Source organism: Sprattus sprattus, assembly GCF_963457725.1.
Source record: "Sprattus sprattus genome assembly, chromosome: 2".
In the NCBI taxonomy this organism is placed as follows: Eukaryota; Metazoa; Chordata; class Actinopteri; order Clupeiformes; family Clupeidae; genus Sprattus; species Sprattus sprattus.
In genome coordinates, this window is record NC_137921.1 from 38,410,886 (window position 1) to 38,436,265 (window position 25,380).

Below are 25,380 nucleotides of genomic sequence, written 5' to 3' on the forward strand. Positions count from 1 at the left end.
CAACAAACAGAAAATATGCTGATAATGACTCACTTGAAAACTAATTCAGAAATGTGTTTTTTTTTTTTTAGAGAACATGCTTAATAATGGTCATTTAATTATATTTATTGTTTATATCTTTATAGTTGTTCTACTGATTGATTCAATATTATTGTTGGACTTTGTTAAAATAAACACAATTTCACTAATATTACTAATTTCACTAATTATCATACTATATTAAATTAAACCATATAGTTTGTATACCCTTTATAGATATTCCAATTTAAATGTGATTTCTCTACCCTATTACTCAGTTATGGAGATGAGTGCATTATAATTTACATTCACACATTCAACTTCTTTTCTCAATCAATCTGGGGTGAGTTTCCCTTCACGTTTTGATGTGTTTCCCCGAATGTACTTGCAGTATATTTTAACTGACATCTTTCATCAGCTGGACCTGAGGCTTGATACGTGTTAATGGAAAAGCAGAGATTAAGCCACCTGCGTAAACCACCCTGTTTTGGGCTAAAAACTGAATTGCCGTTTGGTCAATGGTAAACCCTGTGAGCTTGGGTAAACACCAGAGGGTTTGATCAATGCCATCTTTGGAAATGATTCAAAAAGCTGGTCCAAGTATAAAAGATGGCATGAAGAGGAGCTCTTCCTCTTTGATCGTCACAAGCACGGCCATTAACTGGAAGGTATGTCAGCATCTTCGTTTCTTTAGCATATCAGTCTCATTTGGGTATGATATCTATTCATTCTACTCGTTTAGTGAGTGTCGTTTGGCACTGCTGTCTGTGCAAGTACGGCAATCCAGACTATTGTCATTTGTAGTTCCACGTTGCTGGAACGGACTGCCTAGTACTACCAGAGCAGGGGCGTCCCTCTCTTCTTTCAAGAAGCTTTTGAAGACCCAACTCTTCAGAGAGCACCTCCCTTCCTAACTGGCACCTTGACCAGTGCTTAACTTGCACTTACAGCAGTTACATTCCTGCACTCTTTCCTATGTTGTTTTTCTATTTCTTATGTAAAGTAGTATTTATTGTTGCACCAGGTTTTTATTGCTCTTAGCTTGACTGTTCTCTCCCTTGTACATCGCTTTGGACAAGTGTCTGCTAAATGACTAAATGTAATGTAATGTAAATGTATTCAGTGTTGGCAGATTTTTTTAATTGAATGTAAGTTAGTTTTTTTATATTATGGGAGTCAATTTAGCATTTTTAAATGATGTGTGTATCTCTTTGACTGGATCCAGGCCAGTGCAAAACTCTATGAACTATGTATGATGGTGAAAGTGTTTCAAGGATGAGTTTGTACCTAAGCTAAGGTGAAACAGTTGGTATTTAAGTATATTAAGTAATAACCATTTTCAGTCATTCGAAGTATTTTATTTAGAATTTCAAAATTAATGGAGGATGCTCAGATATATGATTGCAGCTTCTCAGTGTCATTGCGAAATGTGCTTGTTTAAAAAAAAAAGTCAATTACACACCTTTATTTCACTCTGGAATTGATGGAGATTATTTGCAAACACTGTTAATGACTTAAGAATATAATAATCAAGTGCCTTGTATTAATAAATTCCTTGTATGAATCATGTGCTTATGAAAGCAGGAGCATGGCTTTTCGGTATGTGAGTAACTTAGATTTTAGGTGCCACTTAGTCTGTACAAGAGCATGTTAAGACCAGAGGTGAACTGTGCTTCTTCCGACCTTGGCAAAACTGCCATCCTTGCAAGACAGGGAGCCTCGGACGTGAGAAATCCACCACGTGGTTATCCCTGCTGAAAGCTAAACTTCTGTCTATATAAACCTTGTGCGATGGTTTATTATGGCCTTCACTTTCAGCCTTGTGCTGGGAGGGGAGCCCGATTGCAATTGTTGTTGTTGTTTGTCCAATAAATGTACTTCTATTTCATCCTTACTGACCGCTAGACGGTGCTTTCAGCACTGGATGTTCCATCTCGCGCACGCGCAGGTCGAGTGTATCCCAACATAGTCACGTCGTGACCCCGATGACCCCCGGAGAGTCTATATTTTCCGGTCGGGTCAGGGAATCTGTTCCTTTTTATCTTCTCGCTCGCAGGTAGTTGTGTGTAAGGAAACCAAAGTTTGAATTAAGTGCTTAATCCTGTTCCGTGCCTGTGGCCTCGCGACATAGTCGGAGCTGCGAGCATTTTCGCCCTCCAGAGGCCGCACCGATTGTATTGGATAAATACTTTGATCTTTTCTCAATTTATTGCTGGTTGCAACTATCGGCATCGCCTGCGTTTGCCGATAGAAATGCGAGGCCGTAGTTAATTATGCTGTGGTTTAGGTAGCGTACTCGCCCCTTCCCACCACTTAGGCTGTTAAATGATGTTGCCTAACCAGCTTATGCCGCGAAAAAGTGTTGATATCGTGGTGACAGCGGTGTGTTCGCCCCTCTCCCACCATTCATTGTGTTGCGATTACTACCTACTGGTCTTGTGTAGTTCGCTCCCATATCAACGCTCATAGAAACGCAGTTACAATTCCCTAGTGGATTACTTGGGTGTAATGAATCCAAATCTAAACTTAATGAGTTAGCATAGGCCAAAGGGGAAGTCGCCGTTTACAACGCAAGCGACCAGGGTTCGCATCCCGCCTCCGGCGCTGTAACATGCAGTTGTATCATTCTGAATTCATTTTCATGTTGTGCTATTGCGATTGTTACGCTACCCCCACTGCCCCAGTCTAGCGGTGGAGTTGGCAGTAGATTGCTTTGTTGTGGCTAAAAATAGTTAATTGTCATAGTGGTTGTCCCACACCCATAGCCGCTGGAAGGACGCGCTTCGCTTCTTCTCCCAGTACTCAGAGGAAACGCATTGCAATTCTGCTAGCTGAATTACTTGCGCATGGTGAACCCCTATCCGACTACAGTTAACAATATTCTTCAGTGATGCTTTAGCCCACCTGAAAAGCCGCTGGTTACCACGCCAGCGTCTAGGGTTCGCAACCCACATCCGGCGCCCCCACTCAAACCTGAATTCACGTTTGAATTAATTTCAGGTCGCTGGTTTACCACGCCAGCGACCCGGGTTCGCATCCCGCCTCTGGCACTAAATTGAATCCTCAAAAAAAATAAGTTCTCCCTGCAATATTTGTGAGAGAGCCCAGTATTATACTGTTGTTTCAGTTCATTGTTTGTGGCCATCCACCCTCTCCTGGTGAAGGCAGTGTGCTCGCTCCCCGCTCCCAGCACAGGTGTGGTCTGTATCAGCCAGCCGATCAATTCAATTATATAGCGCTTCTTTAAATACTCAAAGACACTTTACAGAGTAGTCTGACCTAGGCCATACATTCAGACAATCATACCAGTGGTGGTAGGCTACATCAGTACCCACAGCTGCCCTAGGGCGGACTGACGGAAGCGTGGCAGCCAGTCGCCAAACGGCCCGACCCACCACCAACGTTCATACAGTTCATACCATGTTATGCATGTATTTGTAGTTGTTGGCCTGCAAATATTTGTCGGTGAAGGCAGCGGTTCCTGCTTCCCTCTCCTGGCATCTATTCCGCGCTATAGCCCCGTTAAGTGTGTCCATTCCCCTCTCCGGTGAAGGTAGTGCTTTCGCTCCCCGCTCCCAGCTCAGGTGTGATTTATAAAGTATTTGTCAGTGACGGTGAGTAGTCCCTGCTTCCCTCTCCTGGCATAGATTCTGCGCATAGCCCCATTCAGTGTGGCGATTCCCCTTTTCTGGTGAAGGTAGTGCTTTCGCTCCCCGCTCCCAGCTCAGGTGTGATTTATAAAATATTTGTCGGTGACGGTGAGTAGTCCCTGCTTCCCTCTCCTGGCATCTATTGTGCGCTATAGCCCCATTAAGCGTGGCCATTTCCCTCTTCTGGTGAAGGTAGTGCTTTCACTCCCCGCTCCCAGCACATGGTGGTTGACTGTTGATCTTTAATATCTGTCGGTGAGGGCAGCGGTTCCTGCCTCCCTCTCACGGCATTTATTCTGCATCTATATCTATTCTATAGTTATGCTGATTAACCCATTGAGTTGGCTATTCCCCTCTCCTGGTGAGGGTAGTGCTCTCGGTCCCCGCTCCAAGCACAGGTGTGGTTTGTAGTTTGGCCTGCAGGTATTTTGTCGGTGACGGCAGCGGTTCCTGCCTCCCTCTCCCGGCATCTGCTCTGCACCGTATAATTCGTTGTGTGTGGCCATCCACCCTCTCCTGGTGAAGGTAGTGCTCTCGCTCCCCGCTCCCAGCACAGGTGTGGTTTGTAACTGCTGGCCTGTGAATATTGTCGGTGGAGGCAGCGGTCCTGCCTCCCTCTCCCGGCACCTAGTCTATTCTGATTGTCCCCATTATGTTGGGACCATTATTCACTACTGAGGCTAACTACTACCGTTCTCTCTCAGTGGTGCGTGGGTTGCAGACATGGTGGGCAACCACTCTTGTGCGGCCTGCATGGCCCCTTGCAGGTGGAGGGTGGCCATGAGCGATGCCCCTCTTGTCTCTGTGTCGCGCACCTGAGGGCAGGGTTTCAGACAACCCCTGCATGAATTGCAGCTACATACCGCAGGCAGTGAGGGCGGCTAGATTGGCTGGGGCAGAGCAGCTGTTGGGTCTGTCACCTGAACAGCTGACAAGAGGTTGCTAGTTCGATTCCCTGTCGAAGCGCCCTTGAACAGACACTGGACCCCTGATTGCTCCTGATGTGCAGTGTGCCATCAGTGTAAATGTAGAGATGTGTGTACATTGTAGGTCGCTTGGATAAAGGCGCCTGCTAAATTACTGACCGTAAATATAAATACCCCGGCCCAGCGATGCAACCAAGCTGCCCACCCTCCTGGACAGGGGTGCCATCGAGCCGGTAGACCCCCTGACACAACCCGGGGGGTCCTACTCAACCTACTTTCTAGTATCAAAGAAAGTTGGCGGACTCCGTCCCATCCTCGACCTGAGGGGCCTCAACAGGTTCCCTAAGGTCTTGAGGTTCCGCATGCTGAGCATGGCGAGAGGTTCTGCGTACAATAACCAGGGGGGAGTGGTTTACGTCAGTAGACCTCAAGGATGCCTACTTTCAGGTACCCATAGCGCCACACCACAGACGGTTCTGCGGTTGCGCTTCAGGGACATCACTTTCAGTTCAGGGTGCTCCCAGTTGGCCTCTCCCTTCCCCACGTGCCTTCATCAGGTGTGTGGTGGCAGCCCTCTCACCCCTACAGTCGCAGGGCATGACAATCTTGCCGTACCTGGGCGACTGGCCCCTTGTGCCCCGTCCTGGTCTCAGATGGCCCTGGACACGCTGCATCTCCTTCAATTTAGCAAAGAGCTGCCTGGTCCGATCGCAGATCACACTCTTCTCAGGGTGACTCTCGATTCAGTCGCCATGAGGGCTTGTCCATCGCCACGGCGATTGTACGACGGCCTATACCTTTTTCCCCATTCAGGAAGGCAGGCAGTTGCGTTACGCGGAATTCTGCGCCTTCTAGGGAAGCTGACAGCAGCTGCTACTGTGGTCCCTCTAGGCCTGCTGTCGCTACGCCCCCTCCAGTGGGGGCTTCACAGTTTTATCTGGACGCCGAGCAGCACCGGCACAGGAGACCCAGGGTGTCACCTTGTTGATGTTCTGGGGCTGCGGGCTGTGCACAGGGCATTGCAGGCTTCTGCCCTTCTTGGAAGGCCGACACGTGCTCGTGCGGTCAGACAAGGTTTCGACCGCCTCCCATATCAATCACCAGGGAGTTGCGTTCCGCCAATCCCATTGATTTTTCCAACTCTACAGAGAGTTCTCCAGCAGGGCCACAGACTGCTGCTGGTAGCCCCTTCTGGCCAGGGAGGACGTGGTTCCCACTTCTGTGCAGGCTGCAGCGGGGTGCCGCTGCGCCTCCCCGACAGGAAGGATCTCCTGTCTCAGTTACAGGGTCGGATATGGCATCCCGACCCTCATCGGTTGCAGCTGTTGGCCTGGCCGCCGCAGGGCCCAACCCACTGCTGACAGATGTTCGGACGTTGTCCGTAATACCATACTGAATGCCCGGGCATCCCCTACCCGGGCGCAGTATGAGGACAGGTGGCAGCTGTTTGCCGCATGGCGAGGGCCCCGTGCTTTGCGTGGTCCCGAGCGCCTTAGAGTTCCTCCACTCACTCCTGGATGGGGGCCGGTCCCCGGCTACCCTGGGGGTGTATGTGGCAGCTATCCTCCCGACATGCTCTGGTGGATAATGACACGGTGGGGAGCCCCAAGTTGGTGTCCCCCTTTTTTCTGAGGGGCGCGTTACAGCTGCGCCCCCCACAAGCGCGGCGCGCCCCAGCGTGGGATCTGCACCTTGTGCTTGAGGCCTTGTGTTGTCTCCTTTGAACCCCTGGCTCAGGCAGAGCTAAAGCGGGTCTCTAACAAGACGGCTTACTCGTCGCTGTCGCATTGGCGAAGCACGTTGGGAAGCTCCATGCACTGTCCATGAGCGGCCCCTGTTAGGTGGAGCCTGGATGGCCCAGGGGTTACCCTGTGGCCGAATTCAGTTCTTCTGAAGGTTACACAGTCAGCCTCAATCGACCTATCCACCTGCCGCAACTTATTCCCCCTGAGGGGGAAGACAGGTTGAAATGACTGTGCCCTGTGCGGGCCCTGAGGGCATATGTGACTGCGACCGCAGGTATCGGCGTCAAATCAGCTTCCTCTGCTATGGTGACCCTAGGAGGGGCTCTACTTTTTCCAAGCAGCGACTGTCCCACCGGGTGGTGGAGGCCATCACCCAGGCGTATAAAGGAAGTGGGCACCCCCTGCAATCCGGGGTGAGGTGCCACTCCACCAGAGCTGTCTCGACATCCTGGGCAGCCTCGCGGGGCATTCCCCTGGAAGATGTCTGCGAGGCAGCGTCATGGGCATCACCTAGTACCTTCTCCAGGTTCTACCGGGTGAACGTGGCCACTCCTCAGCTGTTGGCTGTGATCCTGTCACCTAAACATATAGGGAAGTGGGCACCCCCTGCCATCCGAGGTGAGGTGCCACTTCACCAGAGCTGTCTCGACATCCTGGGCAGCCTCGCGGGGCATTCCCCTGGAAGATGTCTGCGAGGCAGCGTCATGTACATCACCTAGTACCTTGTCAAGGTTCTACCGGGTGAATGTTGCCACTCCTCAGCTGTTGGCTGTGATCCTGTCACCTATACAAAGGGGAAGTGGGCACCCCCTGCTATCCGGGGTGAGGTGCCACTCCACCAGAGCTGTCTCGACATCCTGGGCAGCCTCGCAGGGCATTCCCCTGGAAGATGTCTGCGAGGCAGCGTCATGGGCATCACCTAGTACCTTCTCCAGGTTCTACCGGGTGAGTGTTGCCACTCCTCAGCCACTGGCTGTGATCCTGTCACCTAAACATATAGGGAAGTGGGCACCCCCTGCCATCCGGGGTGAGGTGCCACTTCACCAGAGCTGTCTCGACATCCTGGGCAGCCTCGCGGGGCATTCCCCTGGAAGATGTCTGCAAGGCAGCGTCATGTACATCACCTAGTACCTTGTCAAGGTTCTACCGGGTGAATGTTGCCACTCCTCAGCTGTTGGCTGTGATCCTGTCACCTATACAAAGGGGAAGTGGGCACCCCCTGCTATCCGGGGTGAGGTGCCACTCCACCAGAGCTGTCTCGACATCCTGGGCAGCCTCGCAGGGCATTCCCCTGGAAGATGTCTGCGAGGCAGCGTCATGTACATCACCTAGTACCTTCTCCAGGTTCTACCGGGTATATGTTGCCACTCCCCAGCCGTTGGCTGTGGTCCTGTTGCGTGACTCTGCTGCTTCCTCTCAGTAAGGCAAGTGATAGAGTTCTTCGTGACTTTGTTGGTATACGTCATCCAGTGCTGAAAGCACCGTCTAGCGGTCAGTAAGGATGAAATAGAACGAAAGTTACGTATGTAACTACGGTTCTATGAATCACTGGATGACCGCTAGACCGTTCCGTCACTCAGAATCCTCGTGCTCTCGCGAGAAGATTGTGAAGGAACAGATTCCCTGACCCGACCGGAAGATATAGACTCTCCGGGGGTCATCGGGGTCACGACGTGACTATGTTGGTATACACTCGACCTGCGCGTGCGCGAGATGGAACATCCAGTGCTGAAAGCACCGTCTAGCGGTCATCCAGTGATTCATAGAACCGTAGTTACATACGTAACTTTCGTTTTATGCAGCTCTGGAGTCCTGAGGTAACTAGAGTGAATCAGGAATCGTCCTGCTTTCCAGTGCAAGTTGAATACTGCTAAACAGGAGGGATGGAAAAAAGATGTCATATAGCTCAAATAATGAAACAATTGAGTGTAAGCAAAGTCACACAGCAACTGTAAGGTCTCAGACTTTCGGACCTCACCCCAACTCTATACTTCATGTAATCAGTTGTATGTACAGTATATGTCCATTATTATGTGTAGTAGTGGTAGTAGTCTACATGACTGAACACTGTGCAGAAGTAACACACTTTTGAAACTATTCTAACACCATAGGAAATTTGCTGACACACATATTGTTAGGTGAAAATTCACTCAAGTTACCTCAGGACTCCGGAGTTGCATATAAGAATATTTATTCAACAACAACAAGTTGGTCGGGCTTACCCACATCCTGGCAGGCCAGATAGAGGCACGGGCCAGGGGTTGGTAAAGGATATCCTCACGGCTGTGATTATCTGCGGCATATCCGTGGGATATATTTTAATAACCCCACTCTCATATACATTATATATATACACATATACAGAGAGCGAGAGAGAGAGATAACTGGCTCCTCCTTTTATCAAACAGATTTCCTGTATATGAGCAGCTAGTACCATCAGTACAACTCTGTCTCCATTAGGCATCTGTTGGGTTTTACTCTTCTGTATCCTGTGCCACAGTGACTATTTCAATTTTGAAGCTGATTGTTCTCTCCGTAGGCAGCATGGTTTGAAGCTGATTCTTATCTCCACAGGCAGCATGGTGCGCACGGTGGCAGTGATTGGGGCTGGTCCCTCAGGGCTGGGCTGCATTAAGAGCTGCCTCGATGAAGGGCTGGAGCCCACCTGCTTCGAGAGCAGCGATGACATGGGAGGCCTGTGGAAGTTCAAGGCAAGAACAACATCAGTGTTTTTATGATTTCCTATATTGCTAATTTGTTTGATCTTATGTTTTGTTATAGAAATATATTTAAATCCATACACATATCAAAATATGTTTCATATGTTGTTTTTATTTGAAACAGAAAGTAAATCATTATAAATCATTATCTTTACTTTTACATTTTCTTGATCGGTCTGAAGTCTTTTGGAAAAGAAAAGTGATATAATGTGTATGAGCGTTATCAGCAGGCGTTTGGCTATTGTACATGTCTTAAGATTCCACTGATGTCTACAGGAAGTGTCTGAGCCAAATAGAGCCAGCATCTACCGCTCCCTGACCATCAACATCTCCAAGGAGATGATGTGCTACAGCGACTTCCCCATCCCAGGCAACTACCCCAACTACATGCACCATTCCAAAATCCTGAAGTACTTCCGCCTCTATGCCGAGCACTTCAAGCTTATCCAGCGCATTCGCTTCCAGGTAAAAACAGCAGCATTAACCGGTGACAGGTTACCATTTGTTACAGAGCGTGAAGATCTGCGGGAAGTTCACCTAAAGATTGTAAACTACAGACATAATTTAAGAACACTTAAGAATTTGATCAGCTTATGAAGAATGTATAAAGAGAATAACTACTGCATTGCGCGTGTGTGTGTGTGTGTGTGTGTGTGTGTGTGTGTGTGTGTGTGTGTGTGTGTGTGTGTGTGTGTGTGTGTGTGTGTGTGTGTGTGTGTGTGTGTACAGACCTCGGTGCGCAGTGTGAGGCAGAGGCCTGACTTCTCTCATTCAGGTCAGTGGGAGGTGGTGACTGAGAACAGGGACGGTCAGGAGGAGAGACACATCTTTGATGCAGTGATGGTCTCTTCTGGTCACTATACCTATCCCCACATCCCCCTGCAAGACTTCCCAGGTGTGTAGACTTGCTGTGTTGTGACACACATGACCTTCTGACCCACATAGGACCCAGTGTTGCTCCCCTCAAATGAGCTAACTGTTTGTTTAGTTTGCTTGGGTGAATCAATACATTAAAAAAAAAATTCAGTAGTGTGAACTTTTAAACTTTTAAAGGGAAACTTAAGGATTTTCAACTGGATTCCATTGTAAAGCCATTTTGTGGTTGCCAGTTTTAGCGTTTTAATTCAATACTGCATCGGTTTCACCCAGGTTGAAAAATTCTGAAGTTTCCCTTTAAGTTAGTCACTGCCAGTCATGTCTTAGCAAGGTGTTCACAACAGATCAATTTGATACTATATCTTAAATTAGGTCACTGAATTATATTATTAAGGTTCTGTATTAGAACAAGTATTTGTGAATAAGCAATCCTCTGTTTTGCAGGTATTGAGTCGTTTCAGGGCAAATACTTCCACAGCTGGGACTACAAAGGCCCAGAGGATCTCGCAGGGAAAAGGATTGTGGTGATTGGGATCGGTAACTCTGGGGGAGACATTGCAGCGGAGTCCAGCAGAGTGGCTGAACAGGTGAATTTAAATTTCTATTAAAGAATTCCCACTGTTGCATGACTTTTTTGTGAATATAGATTGCTGGCACTGTTGGCATTAATTAGTCAGTGACATTTTTTTTATTATAACATTTTTGCATCAATTATTGGGTCATTTGGGATTTTATGTGTGACCTGACACCTGTTTATTTGCAGTTATCAGTGAGGATTCTACACAGGAGGATTATAACATTTCTGCTACTAATTGCCACTACTTTGGGACTAATGAATGATGACCTTTACCCTTCCTTCATCCTCAGGTGTATGTCAGCACCCGTCGTGGGGCCTGGATGATCCGGCAGGTGTCTGATAACGGACTGCCTGTGGACATGAAGTACAACACACGTTTCGTCCACATCCTCTTCCAGCTGTTTCCTATGAGCTTCTTTAACTGGTTTGGTGAGAAGAAGCTGAACGCCATGTATGACCACACCATGTATGCACTGAAGCCAAAGCACAGGTATGAGTACAGGATTGGAAATCAATACCCTGTAGGTGGAGGCTCATACAATATAAAAGACTGGTCTTTCCATAGCATAGCACTGCCGCTGTAACCCAGCTGTTACCATGCATTAACTTTTTTGTACTTTCATGTACTGTATGTTGAAATACAAGATACTCTCATTGAACTGTAAGCACGTTGCAAACAATTATCTGCCAACCTCAATACTTAGACTCACAATAACAAGCAAATATTTCACACACCCACCACTGAAATATGGCATAAAATGTATTAGTACATTAAGCACCAAAGCAACACAAACAGGGTGGATCATATAAATCTTTCAATTGTGTCTTACTTTAAATATTTGTTATTCAATTAGACTATTCGATCAGATCCCTGTCATCAATGATGACCTGCCCCTTAAGATCCTGTCCGGGGCTGTGGTCGTGAAACCCAATGTGAAGGAGGTCCGTGGCTCCACAGTGTTATTTGAGGATGGCACTGATGTTGAGAATGTAAGCACGTCTAGTTCTTTTTTATCCCCCTGTATTTAAGCACATATGAATGTAAATGCATATGGTGTATTTATATCCCGGTCCTTTCCCCCCTCCCCTCCAACCAGGTGGATGTGATCGTGTTTGCCACAGGCTACGGCTACGACTTCCCCTTCCTGCCTGGATCTATCAAGAAGAAGACAGGCCACAGGATAGGCCTGTACAAGCACGTGTTCCCCCCCAGCCTGGAGCACCCTACACTGGCTGTGGTTGGCTTCATCCACGCCCTGGGGGCCATCATGCCCCAAGCCGAAATGCAGTCTCGCTGGGTCACACGGGTCTTCAAAGGTATGCCTCAACAAACCTATCCCAGATCAGTTTGTCTTTGGCCAGAGCTCTATGGCTGGCTGCTGGCCTGAGGGCATTATTGCTTCAGCGCCATCTTGTGATCATAAAGACAGTTGCACACTTGTTAATCAAAGCAGCAATTGCCATACACTGTGAATTTTCCCCAATGTATGTTTATGCTAGCAATTCTAAGCCTTGTGGTTGATCATTTTCATTTTCTTTTTTTACTCAAAGGGCTAAATAAGCTTCCCAATAGCCAGGCAATGATGAAAGCTGTGCTAAATGACACCAAGGACATGGACAAAAAGTAGGTGCATACCCTTCATACCTGCCAATGCAAATATCAAATACCTATAAGAAAAACAACTACTCACGCCTGTGTTTTAAATGTGTGTCGTCCACAGCTACATCTGCTCCAAGCAGGCCCCACTACAGGTGGACTTTGTCTCATACATGGACGACATCGCTGGAGAGATTGGGGCGAGGCCCAGTTTGCCCTGGCTCTTCTTCACCGACTACCCCCTGTTTAAGAGGGTTCTGTGGGGCCCAGTAACCTGTTACCAGTACCGCATTATGGGCCCAGGGAAGTGGTCTGGTGCCCGCCATGCCATCTTCACCCAGTTCGACCGCATGTACCAGCCCCTGAAGACCAGGCCGCTGGATGAGTCCAACGAGAGGTCCCTAGCTGGCCGCTTGTTCAAACTGAGCCTGGTCAGCCTGGTTGGAGCCTCAGCGGTATACTACCTCCACCAGCACCCACCTGCATCGTTCAACAAATTAATTTCAGTCGTCATCCCTCAGAAGTTCTGAGCTCACAACCATTAATAAAACGTGACAAAAATGTGGGTCACCAGCTAAAAACGAATTGCTAGTAACATGTAGTGCACAGACCAAATGATTTTATTTTGGCTAACCAAGTCCGCCTAGTTTGAGAAACAATACTGCCTTGTCAAAATTACCCCTTCTCAGTCATGTGCAATTTGAACTTATCACTTTTTTGGTGAGCCATGCTCATCACAGAGCATTATAATAATATTTAAATCATCCAGTTATCTTGTGACAAATAAAAATCTAATCAAAAAGACACTTGTTTGATCTTTGTTTCTCAGGTGATTACAAGCCTATTTCTTTAAGTCTTAGAACTGTCCAAATACCCTTTATACAAGAACACAATCCATTAAGCATATTATCATCAGTTGTGTATGGCCAAAACTTTTCAAAATAATTTGTTACGTCTAGACCCCTTATCTGACTTTATTTTACCATTAGTGCTGATGGACTATAATTTTCACCTCCCTTAAAATAATAATTCTGAGTTGAATTATCTATGAACTTTATCTATGAACACTCAAAGGCTATCTAGGATTTCCCACCATTATGTGTATGTCTTAATCAGACCAGTCATAAATTGTGGCATGTGATAAGAATTCAAAAATGGATGCAGCCATATCAAGATTTTTACAATTATAATAGTTTCATGACTTAGAGAATAGGAGCCTCTTTAAGAATGTGGCTGTGATTATGCACTGTCATGATATTTGGCAGTCAGCCTGTGGCTCTGGTCTTTAATTGAGCAATCCTTGGCTAAGTCTATGGCAATTCTGTTGAACCCCATAATATTTAACAGCATAGGTTGTATAACCTGTTGAGAAACTCAGGGGTTAACTTGACCATGGATAACCCCAACCCCCTTTTTTTTTTTTAAACTCCACCCACCTTCTCATATTGCCTTATTGCCCCACCTTAGACCACTGGTTTTGGATCAGCCTCCTTTGCAGCAGTGCAAAGGTCTTGCGCAAACACAAACTGGCCCTGGATCAGCCATTGTGAAATCACACAACGCTTTTACATGTGGCAAGGGAGGATCCCTTCCTGTTTTTGAAGAGACTAACTTTAACTTCTCCCAGGACTACCAGTTCAGTGTAAGTGTGAACACAGAACAAGCAGTACATGCACAAAGAAAATAGTGCTAAATTCTTTTTAGCTTTATTTATATTGTTTTGCATGATAACATGTCTGCATGAGTGAATGTTGACTCAATAATTTCTCAGCATTTTGTGAAAAGCCTGACAAGACAGTGACATCTTCCCTATTTAATGGCCAGTTGTTTTTGCAAAGCTTGCTTTTGCAATTTAAGTTTTAAAATATAAGAAAGTGTTCAATTTTTATCTGCACAGCAACAACACCTCATGGCCTACTTTTCCAGGTCCAGTTTAACCTGTTACATCCACCTTAGACAGCACAGAGCAAAGTTCACCCTGATCTGCTCACTACCGCAGCATTGTGCAACAGGTTCACTCCAGTCCTTACATGAGGGCCGGCTACACAGCTGCAGCACATCAGCCATTTGACAACAGAAAGCCTCAGGACTCATCAAGGACATCAGAATCAACAGGTGACAAGCAGCACACCTGAAATCAGACTGACGTACATTGAAAGAATGTTTTGATTAGAGTGCTTAGTGTCAGTGTTTCTAGCTTCTATTTGGCTCAGTTTCAATTTCAGTTTTACAAAACATGCAGAGTAAAATATTACGAAGACCTACATCACATTTTGCTCATTTTGTGTCTCATATCTGTCATGCAAATATCAAATTCATATAAAAAAATTCTAATATTTTGAAATTGATTAAATCCATCATGTCTCGACCTGGCAAAGTCATATTATACATCCCACTGAATTAATGAAAACAGGGACAGTAGATGACTGTTTTCCCAAAACTTAACAAGCTTACCAGAACTTACAATGTATGACCTTACAGCTACTTGGTTGGTTTATGATCTTCCTCCATCGACACCTTCAGTATGGTCCGACGGGTTGCTGTGATTGGAGCTGGAAGCGGGGGCCTTGTCTCCATCAAGTGCTGCCTGGATGAGGGGCTGAAGCCTGTGTGCTTTGAAAGCAGCGATGACATTGGAGGGCTGTGGAAATTTAAGGTAAAGGGATATCTGGATGATCATTCTCATTAGGGTTCTCCTTGGGTGGACAAGCACTTACTGTGGAGCAGAGCTAAGTACAGCCGAAATGGGATCAGATCATCATATACGCAAATGTACAGAACTAGTGGAAAGGCTTCAGTCTGATGTAAGTTAAATGCACAAGACTAGAATTACACTAACAACATTACTTTACACTTTTTTTTTCACTGAAAGGATTAAGCATTACATTTAACTGAATGCTTACAGGAACGTGGTTAGCATTTGTATTTTTTCTAGCATAACATTCTGCGTTATCTAGTCTCTTCAAGACTATGTTTAAACAAAGGTCAGCAATATTCTCCCCAGCTGCAGACTCTCCGCTGCAAAATCTCAGGTCAAACGCGAACTGTTTTCCTTCCAAGTTCGTCATCAGTTAATCATCAGAAAACTTGTATGGGTTGACAGGAGGACCCTGAGCCAGATCATTCCAGCATCTACCGTTCTCTGGTGTCAAACACCTCCAAGGAGATGATGTGCTTCAGTGACTTTCCCATGCCTGCTGACTACCCCAACTACCTGCACAACTCCCAGCTGCTCCAGTACTACCGGCTGTATGCACGCCACTTTGATCTCCTGAAATACATTCAGTTCCAGGTGCCATCTGTTTTTTGAAATAGGTTAAAATTGGCGTCACAAATTCATGCCTATTTCATTAAATAAAAAAATAATGGTCTCCATTAAACTCTATACCTTCTAGTTTGAATGACAGGAAAAAGCAATGTGTGTGTGTGTGTGTGTGTGTGTGTGTGTGTGTGTGTGTGTGTGTGTGTGTGTGTGTGTGTGTGTGTGTGTGTGTGTGTGTGTGTGTGTGTGTGTGTGTGTGTGTGCGCTTGTGTGTGTGTTCAGACCATAGTGAGCAGTGTGAGGCAGAGGCCTGACTTCTCTCATTCAGGTCAGTGGGAGGTGGTGACTGAGAACAGGGACGGTCAGGAGGAGAGACACGTCTTTGATGGCGTGCTTGTATGTTCAGGGCACTACACACACCCTGTCACCCCAATGGATGCTTTCAAAGGTACTTCAAAACACACTGCACAATGTGTTACCACTGAACGTCTTCAGACACACTGTAAAGCACTTCTGCCATACAAGTAAATAGAACATGTATATTCATGAATGACTTGCTAAAAGGTTGTCCCTGTTTTTCAGGAGCAGACACATTCCAAGGGGATTGTTATCACAGTTGGAAATACAAAGACCCGGAACAGTTCCGTGGGAAAAGAGTTGTGGTGGTTGGAATGGGGAATTCTGGATGTGACATTTCTGTAGATATCAGCAGAGCTGCAGAGAAGGCATGAACTAAAACACACCTCTTTCCAATTCCTTCATACAACTCATACCTGTCCTCAAAATGTCACGCATCACACGTGAACTTTTAAATAATTGTGTCTTGTCTGGATAATGTTTGAACCTTTCTAAATGCCTGCATACATCTCTATTCTATTCTAAAACCTTCCTTCCAACTCAGACATTCCTAAGTACGAGAAAGGGTGGGTGGGTGTTGGGCCGGATGTCGGATAATGGCCTCCCTGTGGACATGATGATGATCAATCGCTGGGGGCTGCTAATGCAACGGCTGCTGCCAAAGGTGCTGCTAAACTGGTTTACTGAGAGAAGGATCAACAACAAATATGACCACAGGCTGTACAGTCTGCAGCCAAAGCACAGGTAACAGAGAAGTTCAGCCCATCTGCAATGACTGTCCTCTGAGTTATGGTTGAATATGAGGAAACTGTCACACAATGGAGTAAGTACAGCGTGGAAATTGCATTATTTTCTGAGCTAAAACTCAAAAGAGGTTGCACACATTCAGTTCAAATATAAAAGAATGTCAATCAAGTTCCAAGACAGAAATGCCCTGCTGCTGGCAGTTAATAACGACACCCTTTTACACCTCTGAAGGTTCTTTGAGAGGCGTCCTATCATAAACGATGATCTGCCAGGGCGGATCCTTTACGGAGCCCTATCCATGAAGCCCAACATGTGTGAGTTCAGAGGGTCATCCGTGGTGTTTGAGGACCAGTCGGTAGAGGAGAACATCGACGCGGTTGTGTTCTGCACTGGATACAGCGCAACGTTCTCGTTCCTGCCCCCCTCCCTGGTCACTGGTCGCCACGGAGAGATCCGTCTGTACAAGCACATATTTCCCCCCTCACTAGAGCGCCCAACACTGGCTCTGTTGGGTCTAATACAGACGTCTGGGCCAATCATGCCATGCATGGAGCTGCAGGCTCGTTGGGCCACCAGAGCAATTGCAGGTATAGATAAAAGGCTGTAAGCTTTAGTTTATTTGTGATAGATTTGCACTGATGTTATGACCTTGCCATGGCAGGAACAAGAGAGAGAAAAGGTGTACTTTGTATGTGTCTGTATGTATGTTTTTGCGATTTGACATTTCAATTTTCTTCTAGGGTTAAGCCGACTTCCTCCAGAGAAGAAGATGAATGAGGTCATTGATACCGAGATACAAATATATATGAGAAGGTAGAGAATATAGTACTCACTTATAATTAATCTTACTTAGCAAACAATTGTAACTACTAATTACACTAATTTAACTTCTACTCTCTCCTCTAGTTATCCCAAGCACGCTTCCGTCCAGGTGCAGTACATCCCTTACCTGGATGACCTGGCACAGGAAGTTGGGGCAAAACCCAAGTTGCTGTCACTGCTCTTTCGGGATCCCAGCCTGTTTCTGAAAGTTCTGCTGGGTCCATGCACACCATACCAGTACCGGTTGTGTGGGCCGGGTCAATGGAGCAGGGCCCATAAAGCCATCTGTACCCAGTGGGAGCGGGTTGCCCAGCCCATGAGCACAAGGCCAGTGCCCAAACTGAACCCTTCTCTTATGCCTTGGTGGTTGCCCCTCTCTGGTGGACTCACGGTGGTGCTGGTAGTCCTGGCAATTCGGATCAAACTTCCAGGCCTCCTTGATAACCTGTCAGAAGCCATTGGTTGCCTTGGAGGGCTGTTCGATGTTATATGGAAGGATGGGACAGCACCTTTAGTTTAGGGGACATGGGATTTAGGGGATGTGGTTAATACCAGGCAGTGGGGCGCTAGCCACAGCTGGCCCACTGTAAATGAGCAGCCAAAATGTTACAGAATACAGAAAACACCAGGCTGAATACATTCGATTGGTAAATAACGTGGAAATGTATAATAAATCTGACTCCATGAAGTTATTGAATGACCTCCAATATTACCAAGCAGTATAAGCTATTGGCACAATGTAACAGCATAGCAAATGAGGAGTTACGTATATGAATGCTTAACGAATGAACAGTTTATTAAAGTAACAATATGCAACAATTTGACACTTTTTGAGGTATAGTTTCATAGGCAACTACACTCTAAAAACAAATGCGTTGGCTCAACGCAGAAAATTAACGCAACCGTTTGCATCAATCTTTTTTGAGTTATGACAACTTCTAATGAAATTAAGTTCAACCAAAGATCTAAATTGAGTTGGGGGAATTAGCTTTTCCTCTGCAACCAAGGGAATTTTTAAGTACCACTAACTTAATAATTGTTAGCATAAACAAAAGTTTTTAAGTTGATAACTCAAAAAAATTAAGTTGTCCCAACAAGTTTTTCCACATTATTTAAAAGGAGTTTTTAAGCGTTATGTACTTAATTACCATAATCAGGAACACAAGTTTTTAAGTTGGCAACTGTTTAAAAAATGAAGTTGCTCCAATTAGATTTTTTTTTAGTATTTAGTTTTTCGCTTTTTCATGTTTTTGTTCATTTAGCTTTTAAGAAATTATTTAATTCAAGAACAAAATTGTTAGGCAATTAACTTTTTCTATATTAAATTGCAGTTGAGTACTTGAACACTCAATATATAAATCTTGAAAAAACAACAACACAAATGTAAATTGCCCAACAAATTATAAATACATACATTTGCAATATTGCCTTAAGTAAAGTAGTAAGCATACTCAGTTATGCCATCAAAGCAAAGTTATAGGCCTTTATGTATTTAAAACCACAGTGTCAAACGTGTAAAATGTGTGTTGTTAACTCCAGTTTAAAAATTATTTTGTAAAACATTTGTTAACATTCAGCAAACTTTTACAACTCTCATTAGTGAAGGACCCACTTGCAGACATCACAGCTCAAGTCTTAAAGATTTTAATCAAACTCATAGGCAACGATGCAAAGGGAAAAGGCAGTCTCGTGGTCAACAGGCAGGCATAGGTCAAAAATCCAAGAATCAAAACAGAGTTCATGGCAGAAGTATCCAAAAAAGGAATCCAACAGGCTCAGGTCAAGGAACAGGCAAACGTCAAAAACATATACAGCCAGGATGAACATGAACACATAACATGAATACAAAAACAAGACTCAAACAGCACAGTTACTAACAGAAAAAGGTGCAATTTTCAAATAATGCTAAAATACATAGGCAACGATGCAAAGGGAAAAGACATGGCAGAGGTTGCCCATGACCATGGCGTAACCTGTAATGTTTTAGCAACCCTGTTTTTGTAGAGGTTTCAAATGTACACATTTTGCAGCCCCAGACCATTTTGCCCAAGATATGGGCCAACGTATGCTAAACTAATGTATGTAGCCTTTTAGACCATGAAAAATGCAAACTTTAGGTTGTATCACAATAGTACGGAGCCCCTAAAGGGACATGGAGGGAAACATTTTTTTTGCGAGATCTCGCAAAACTATTGAGAGATCTCGCAAAACTATTGCGAGCTCTCGCAAAAACTATTGCGAGCTCTCGCAAAGTTCTGTCCTACTTCAGTAAACCGAAAGTAAAACAGACACACAGCGTTGCCATCATCAATGCAGTGTGCTCTGTTGTGGGACCGTAGTTGCAACCATGGAAGAGGATTCCCAAAAGAGGACATAAGACGAATGAGACACATCAATTTGTGTAGCCTGTCCTGCGGGTGAGCCTCAGTCCGGCGATCCACCTCTTAAGGTGTCTGAGGCTTATGCGGTAACCATGCCTCATGTCTTAATGCCTCATGCCTCATGTCATAAGGCCGACTGAATGTCATCGTATTTGAGCCCCATCCCAAAATAAAGTGCTATGTGTCTATCCATCACTTTTATCAAACAAACGTACGTCAGTGCTCTACCATTATGGTCCCACAATAGAGCACAATGCATGGATGATGGCTACGCTGTGTGTCTGTTTTACTTTCGGTTTACTGAAGTAGGACAGAACTTTGCGAGATCTCGCAATAGTTTTTGCGAGAGCTCGCAATACTTTTTGCAAGATCTTGCAATAGTTTTGCGAGAGCTCTCAATAGTTTTGCGAGATCTCGCAAAAAAAAATGTTTCCCTCCATGTCCCTTTAGGGGCTCCGTACAATAGTAACCAAAATCGAAAATCATTTACAATGCAAAAAAAAAAAGAAACCCTCTTCCTCTACTACTTTAATCTCTATCACAGAAATATCAACAATCCAAAGGCTAGGCTACACTTGCTAACAGTTGATGGAATGTTGTAGCTAAACAAAGCTAATGCTAGTCATATTTAGCAGTGAATTTCGGCCATCCAACCCTTTAGTTTAGCATAGCAGTGGATAAGAATGATAAAGTAGAGTTTAATTGTAAATTAAATTAAACTTGCCTTGAAAATGTCATTTATATTATACCACTTTGTAATAGAACTTTGTTCTGCCTACAGGTCTTCTAACACAGTCTTAACTGTCTGAAGTTGTCCAGGAATTTGAACTGGGTAGAGGAGGAGCCTAGAACTCCTGAACTCAAGGTGGAGAAAAATTAAGTTGTCAAGCCAATTACATTAAGTTACTACAACTTAAATGTAGTTTTAATTCAATGAATGCATACATTTGAGTTTGAATTACAAATAATATTAAGTTGATGTAATTACCAACATTATTAAGTCAACACAACTCATTTAAATAATGTTTGCAACTTAAAAGGTTGATCTAAATCGATAAATTAGAATTTTTACCTTGAAACCATGCATTTAATTAAGTAGTGGTAAAAGGTCCCCTGAATGACTTTTTAGAGTGTAGTTTTGGTACCATTCTCAAATTAATTTTGATAGCATACGGTCATGTGAAGGACAGATACACACCTGTGTCTTTCCTAATAAACCATCCAGGATATGCCCTATGCAGTAGTTCTACGTTCCAGGCTGGAACACCCTAAAGCTTTCACAGCATGACATTGCCAACTATACTGCCAAAAGACACCAGTAAGTGTGTTGGAAAGCTTCTATCAGTATCAACTGGGCTGTTGGTGGTGTTTGCAAGGTTTTTGCATGCTTTTAGGTAGTTAGCTTGCTAATTTTGAAGAGAACTCCTTATTGCTGCTTTAATACAATAAACAGTAGGCTTCAAGTATCAGTCAAACTGAATGTAAGGTCAAAAGCAACCGCATGAGTACAACTTTAAATAATAGCAATTGAATGGACAGGTTGGATGCCAATAAGACCAAATATACATCGATTACCACATAAATTGGATAAACCTGAATGTAAAGAAATTAAACCCAAACCTGAATGACTGAGTGATTGAGAAAGAGATAAGAAGGGAAGAGATAGAGAAGGAATAGAGAGAATGAAAGTGTGTCAAAAAGAGAAGAGCAAAAGAAGATAGAGCGAAAGTAAGAGATCAAATGTCTTTCAATGGCCGGTTAAATACTCAAATCTCCATTTCCATACATTTCCACAAACCAAACCAATGGTATTGATCATGCCTTTCTGCCCAACTATCTCTTTGATTGGCTCTCTAGAGCTGAATAGGACAGGCTGATTAGTTTGCAGAAACTAAAGTAGTGAGACTAGTCAAAAACGCAATTATGTGGAGATACTTTAGCTTGTAATGAAACAATGATCAGGCTGCTGCCCACATCACAGAATTTTCACATTATTCAAGAATGTATTTTAATATTTAGTATACTTCAAAACTGTCATATATCTTACCTGTAGAAATGTCACAATCAACATAATTAGTTATTCTGTCAGATACAAAAAAGATTCATGTTTTCTAAAGCAGCCCAAGTGAACATGCACTCCACAAATGATCAAATGATGATTTGAATTATACTAGGTAAATTATAGGTGTTGTGCATGGTTCAATATTCACAGCTTAGTTCATGTATGTTAAGAAATGCAGTGGAGAGACGCACTAAACATACCGTAATGTCAACCAGGAACAACCCACATACTGATTGGGGAAACACAGGAGGGAGGTCTCTTCTCTGCATGACAAGACAGTAATTGACACAGGGCTAACACACAGGCATTTCACAACATAACACACAAACAAGAAAAATAACAGTATTGCAAGCTTACACCAGACACAAAAGGGGAACATTAATTAAATTCTAATTTGAACACTAATACACAATTCAACTTTAACATTCTTGTTAATACATGTTCAAACTGCATTCTGGGAACTAACAGTGTCTGATTATTCACCTGGAAGCTTCCACTGCCCTTACACCCTACAATACTTTAGCTTTGAATACCCTTACAGACTACAATACTGTAGCTTTCACTACCCTTACAGACTACAATACTGTAGCTTTCACTACCCTTACAGACTACAATACTGTAGCTCCTCTACTAATGTCAACACTGCGTTTCTATGAGGCTGTACGAGTATACTTTTTTATCATCAACTTCTTGATACCCACTATTTGATTGTGCACCATGTAGTTTTTAGATATGGCTTTCTTATGGTTTTCTTACCATATTATATTAAGTGTTTGGGGACATGGGACTACTCATTTTTAAAGACGAAAGGGTAGTGAACTAGTGGTCAGCATGAGTTTTTTCATCAAATTTAGTAGAAATTTGTGCGGTGCTCATATCAATGTAATCTGCATTTTGTAGACTACTAGCTAGTTCCAACCTTGCAAACTCGCAACCTCGATCATGGGAGATGGGTCTGCTAGCAAGGAGGCTAAAACCCAAGGCCAGAGCTTGTCTTTCCCCTATGGGCATGATTGACTCAGTGGAACAGGAGGTATTCTTACTCTATAGTAACCTCCTGTCCCTGACAGTCTAAAGGCTATCAAGGAAACATGATTGTACGCTGACATCACATTTTTTTCTAGACCGCAGCTGTCCTAATTAAGGTGTAGTTAAGGCTAGACTTTTTGTTTGGTGGGGTAACATGTGGCTGACCAGGCGCTCAGCAGTGGTGGCAGCACTCACACAAGGGACCCCTGGTCACAGTAAACCACAAGGACTTAGCGATTCCCCTGGTCAGTGGTGGGAAACAGGCCTAGGATGTCTATGCCCACACGCTCCATGGACGACACGGTACTGATGCAGTGGAGCGTGACACCACCGTGTTGGCCCCTTCTGACCCGTGCAGGAGGCGCACCGGTGAACTCAGAGCCTGGAGTGCAGTCGGCAAGGCACCAGGAGCTGCAGGATGTCACCATGGCCTCCGGGAGTCTGCCAGCGTTGATGCCAGCCCTGGTACATGAGGCAGGGCCACTGCGAGAAGAGAGTCTTGGACTCAGGTCCCAGTGCTGAGACAATGGCCTAGAATGGTTGTTGGCCTGCACCCACCCATGCCTGGACCTCGGAGAGGACTGGGAAGGGCAGTTGCATCATGGAAGGCCCCTGGGTCAGCAGCGCGGATACAGCAGTCCCCTCTTAACCACTCTCCCAATCTGGGCCATAGCACCAATGTCACCTGCACCTTGAGACAAGCACTGTCCCACACCAGACTTAAACTTGCAACCTTAGACATGGGAGACAGGCATGCTAGCATGGAGGTTAAAACCTATGTACCTGGCATCTGTCACCAGCATATAAGGTGACATGGAGTGAAATGTACTTATTGAACAGCAGCTATACTGGCAACCGTTACATCTACACAGAGCATACCAACTAGTTGTAATGTTAGGCAGAATCAGATTTTAGCAAAAACATTTGATCGATTTTGAAAATGTGTTCAAATTTGTGCTCAGGTAAGGTCAAAGAACACTTGAAAGAAAATGCAAATGTTGTCTGCGTGCTTTGAGTTCATTAAAGACACTGCACTGTGTGTTAATAAGTTTGTGATTAGATAATCAAGAGGCAATGTTTAACCATCACCAGTCTTGAATCTTTCACCGCAGTTTATCCAAGTAGAAAGTGAGGTAAGTTTGCTGTAACTTTTCTGTCTGGTTTTTATTAACCATTGTTTTGCCTATGTCTATTTTTTTTAGCTTTGACCTTTCAGATAATACATATTTTAGCAGGGCCCCCACTGCTGTTATGGAGGTAAAAATTAAATGTGTGTGCAAAAAATAGCAATGATTTACCTCCGTTTAGTTGTGTACTGGCTTTCCTTTGAGAGACATCTGGGGAAAATAGAAAAAATATTCAGAGCGAAGGGAAATAGCTTACAATAGCTGGTTTCTCATCGAACTTTTTAATGCGCATTTAAATCTTGTAACGGTTAAGTCGAATAAGAAGTGAATTGCTAGACTGCAGATGGGAACCGGTTTAATCGCATTTGTTGAGATTCTATTATATGTTTAGTAGTTTACCACTGCGTAAAGTAAGTCTGTATTTGGCCAAGTCATTTTTGATCTGTTTTAGTCTATATATTTGTTAGGAATCCATTGACTACGCTAAGGATATTATTAAGTAGTTCCAGGACTTGCCAGCATGGTATTATTTTCTTCATATCCACGCCCAGTTATACTAGGATGGTGGGATTCCGAGAGCGGATCACACGTTATCTGTTGATTAGTGTCACATCGGAACCATGTCCACAGTGACGGTAATCCATGTGGACAGTGTATTACACATTGTGCTTACGAACCATTTGTCTGCACAGCACAAGAATTCTGTTTAGAAATGCAGGAACAGATGACCTGAAGAGTGACAAGTTAAGCACCTTTCTGCCACTTGCTCCCTTTCGTCCTTTTGTGTAGCACTGTGATGCGGGAAGACCCCCAATTCTCGGATGCGGCCTTAAACACTTCTCCTGGATGTTGAAGCATTTGTATTCTAGTCATTTTAGGCTTTTATCATTTTAACCACTGTGTGCAGGTAAGCGATGTGCTGATTTGGAGAATAGTCACAATGCACTTAACATGCTATTGATCATTGTAGTTGTTCATCATTAACTTGGGCATCTGAAACTGCATTTGCCAGCAGCCATGGATTACCATGTAGACTAGAAAAGTCAGTAGCTGTTTTGAATTGAAATGTAAACAATGCCTGAATAGACACAGTTGACACAGTTTGTTATTTGTTTTTTCAAAGTGCAGTTTATGATTCCACTTTGGTTTAATGAATCTACATTTAATCCACCCCTTCCCACTTCATCCAAGTTTCCATGCCAATAAGGACAGTGGAAAATCAACACAGCTCACCATCATGATGAAATCTTTGCCTATGTACTCTTTGCTGTAATATTCAAAGCATAGGAATGTGTTGTTGCTGATCAATACAAGATCAAGAATAGTACAAAAGAGGACCTAAAAGTGCACTCTTTACATGACAGGATTCCTTTCCAATGACAGGCATATTTTCCTCGGAAAAACAATGATGAAAGCTAAGAGATGCTCAAACAGAATGTACATTATATTCCCCTTTCTGCTCTCATGATCTCTCCCTCAAGCTG

The 25,380-nt window shown here is 44.4% G+C and overlaps 1 protein-coding gene across 1 annotated transcript; it reads left to right on the top strand.

Annotated features, from left to right (window-relative positions):
- Window positions 1-14,633: 14,633 nt before the first annotated feature.
- LOC308360807 (dimethylaniline monooxygenase [N-oxide-forming] 2) lies at window positions 14,634-17,817 on the top strand (the record flags this gene model as incomplete). Its single annotated transcript, XM_080832949.1, has 8 exons — window positions 14,634-14,765; window positions 15,213-15,401; window positions 15,654-15,819; window positions 15,954-16,096; window positions 16,273-16,472; window positions 16,707-17,062; window positions 17,216-17,288; window positions 17,382-17,817. The coding sequence occupies 8 exons, from the start codon at window positions 14,634-14,636 to the stop codon at window positions 17,815-17,817; spliced, it is 1,695 nt and encodes a 564-aa protein (XP_080689075.1).
- Window positions 17,818-25,380: the final 7,563 nt, after the last annotated feature.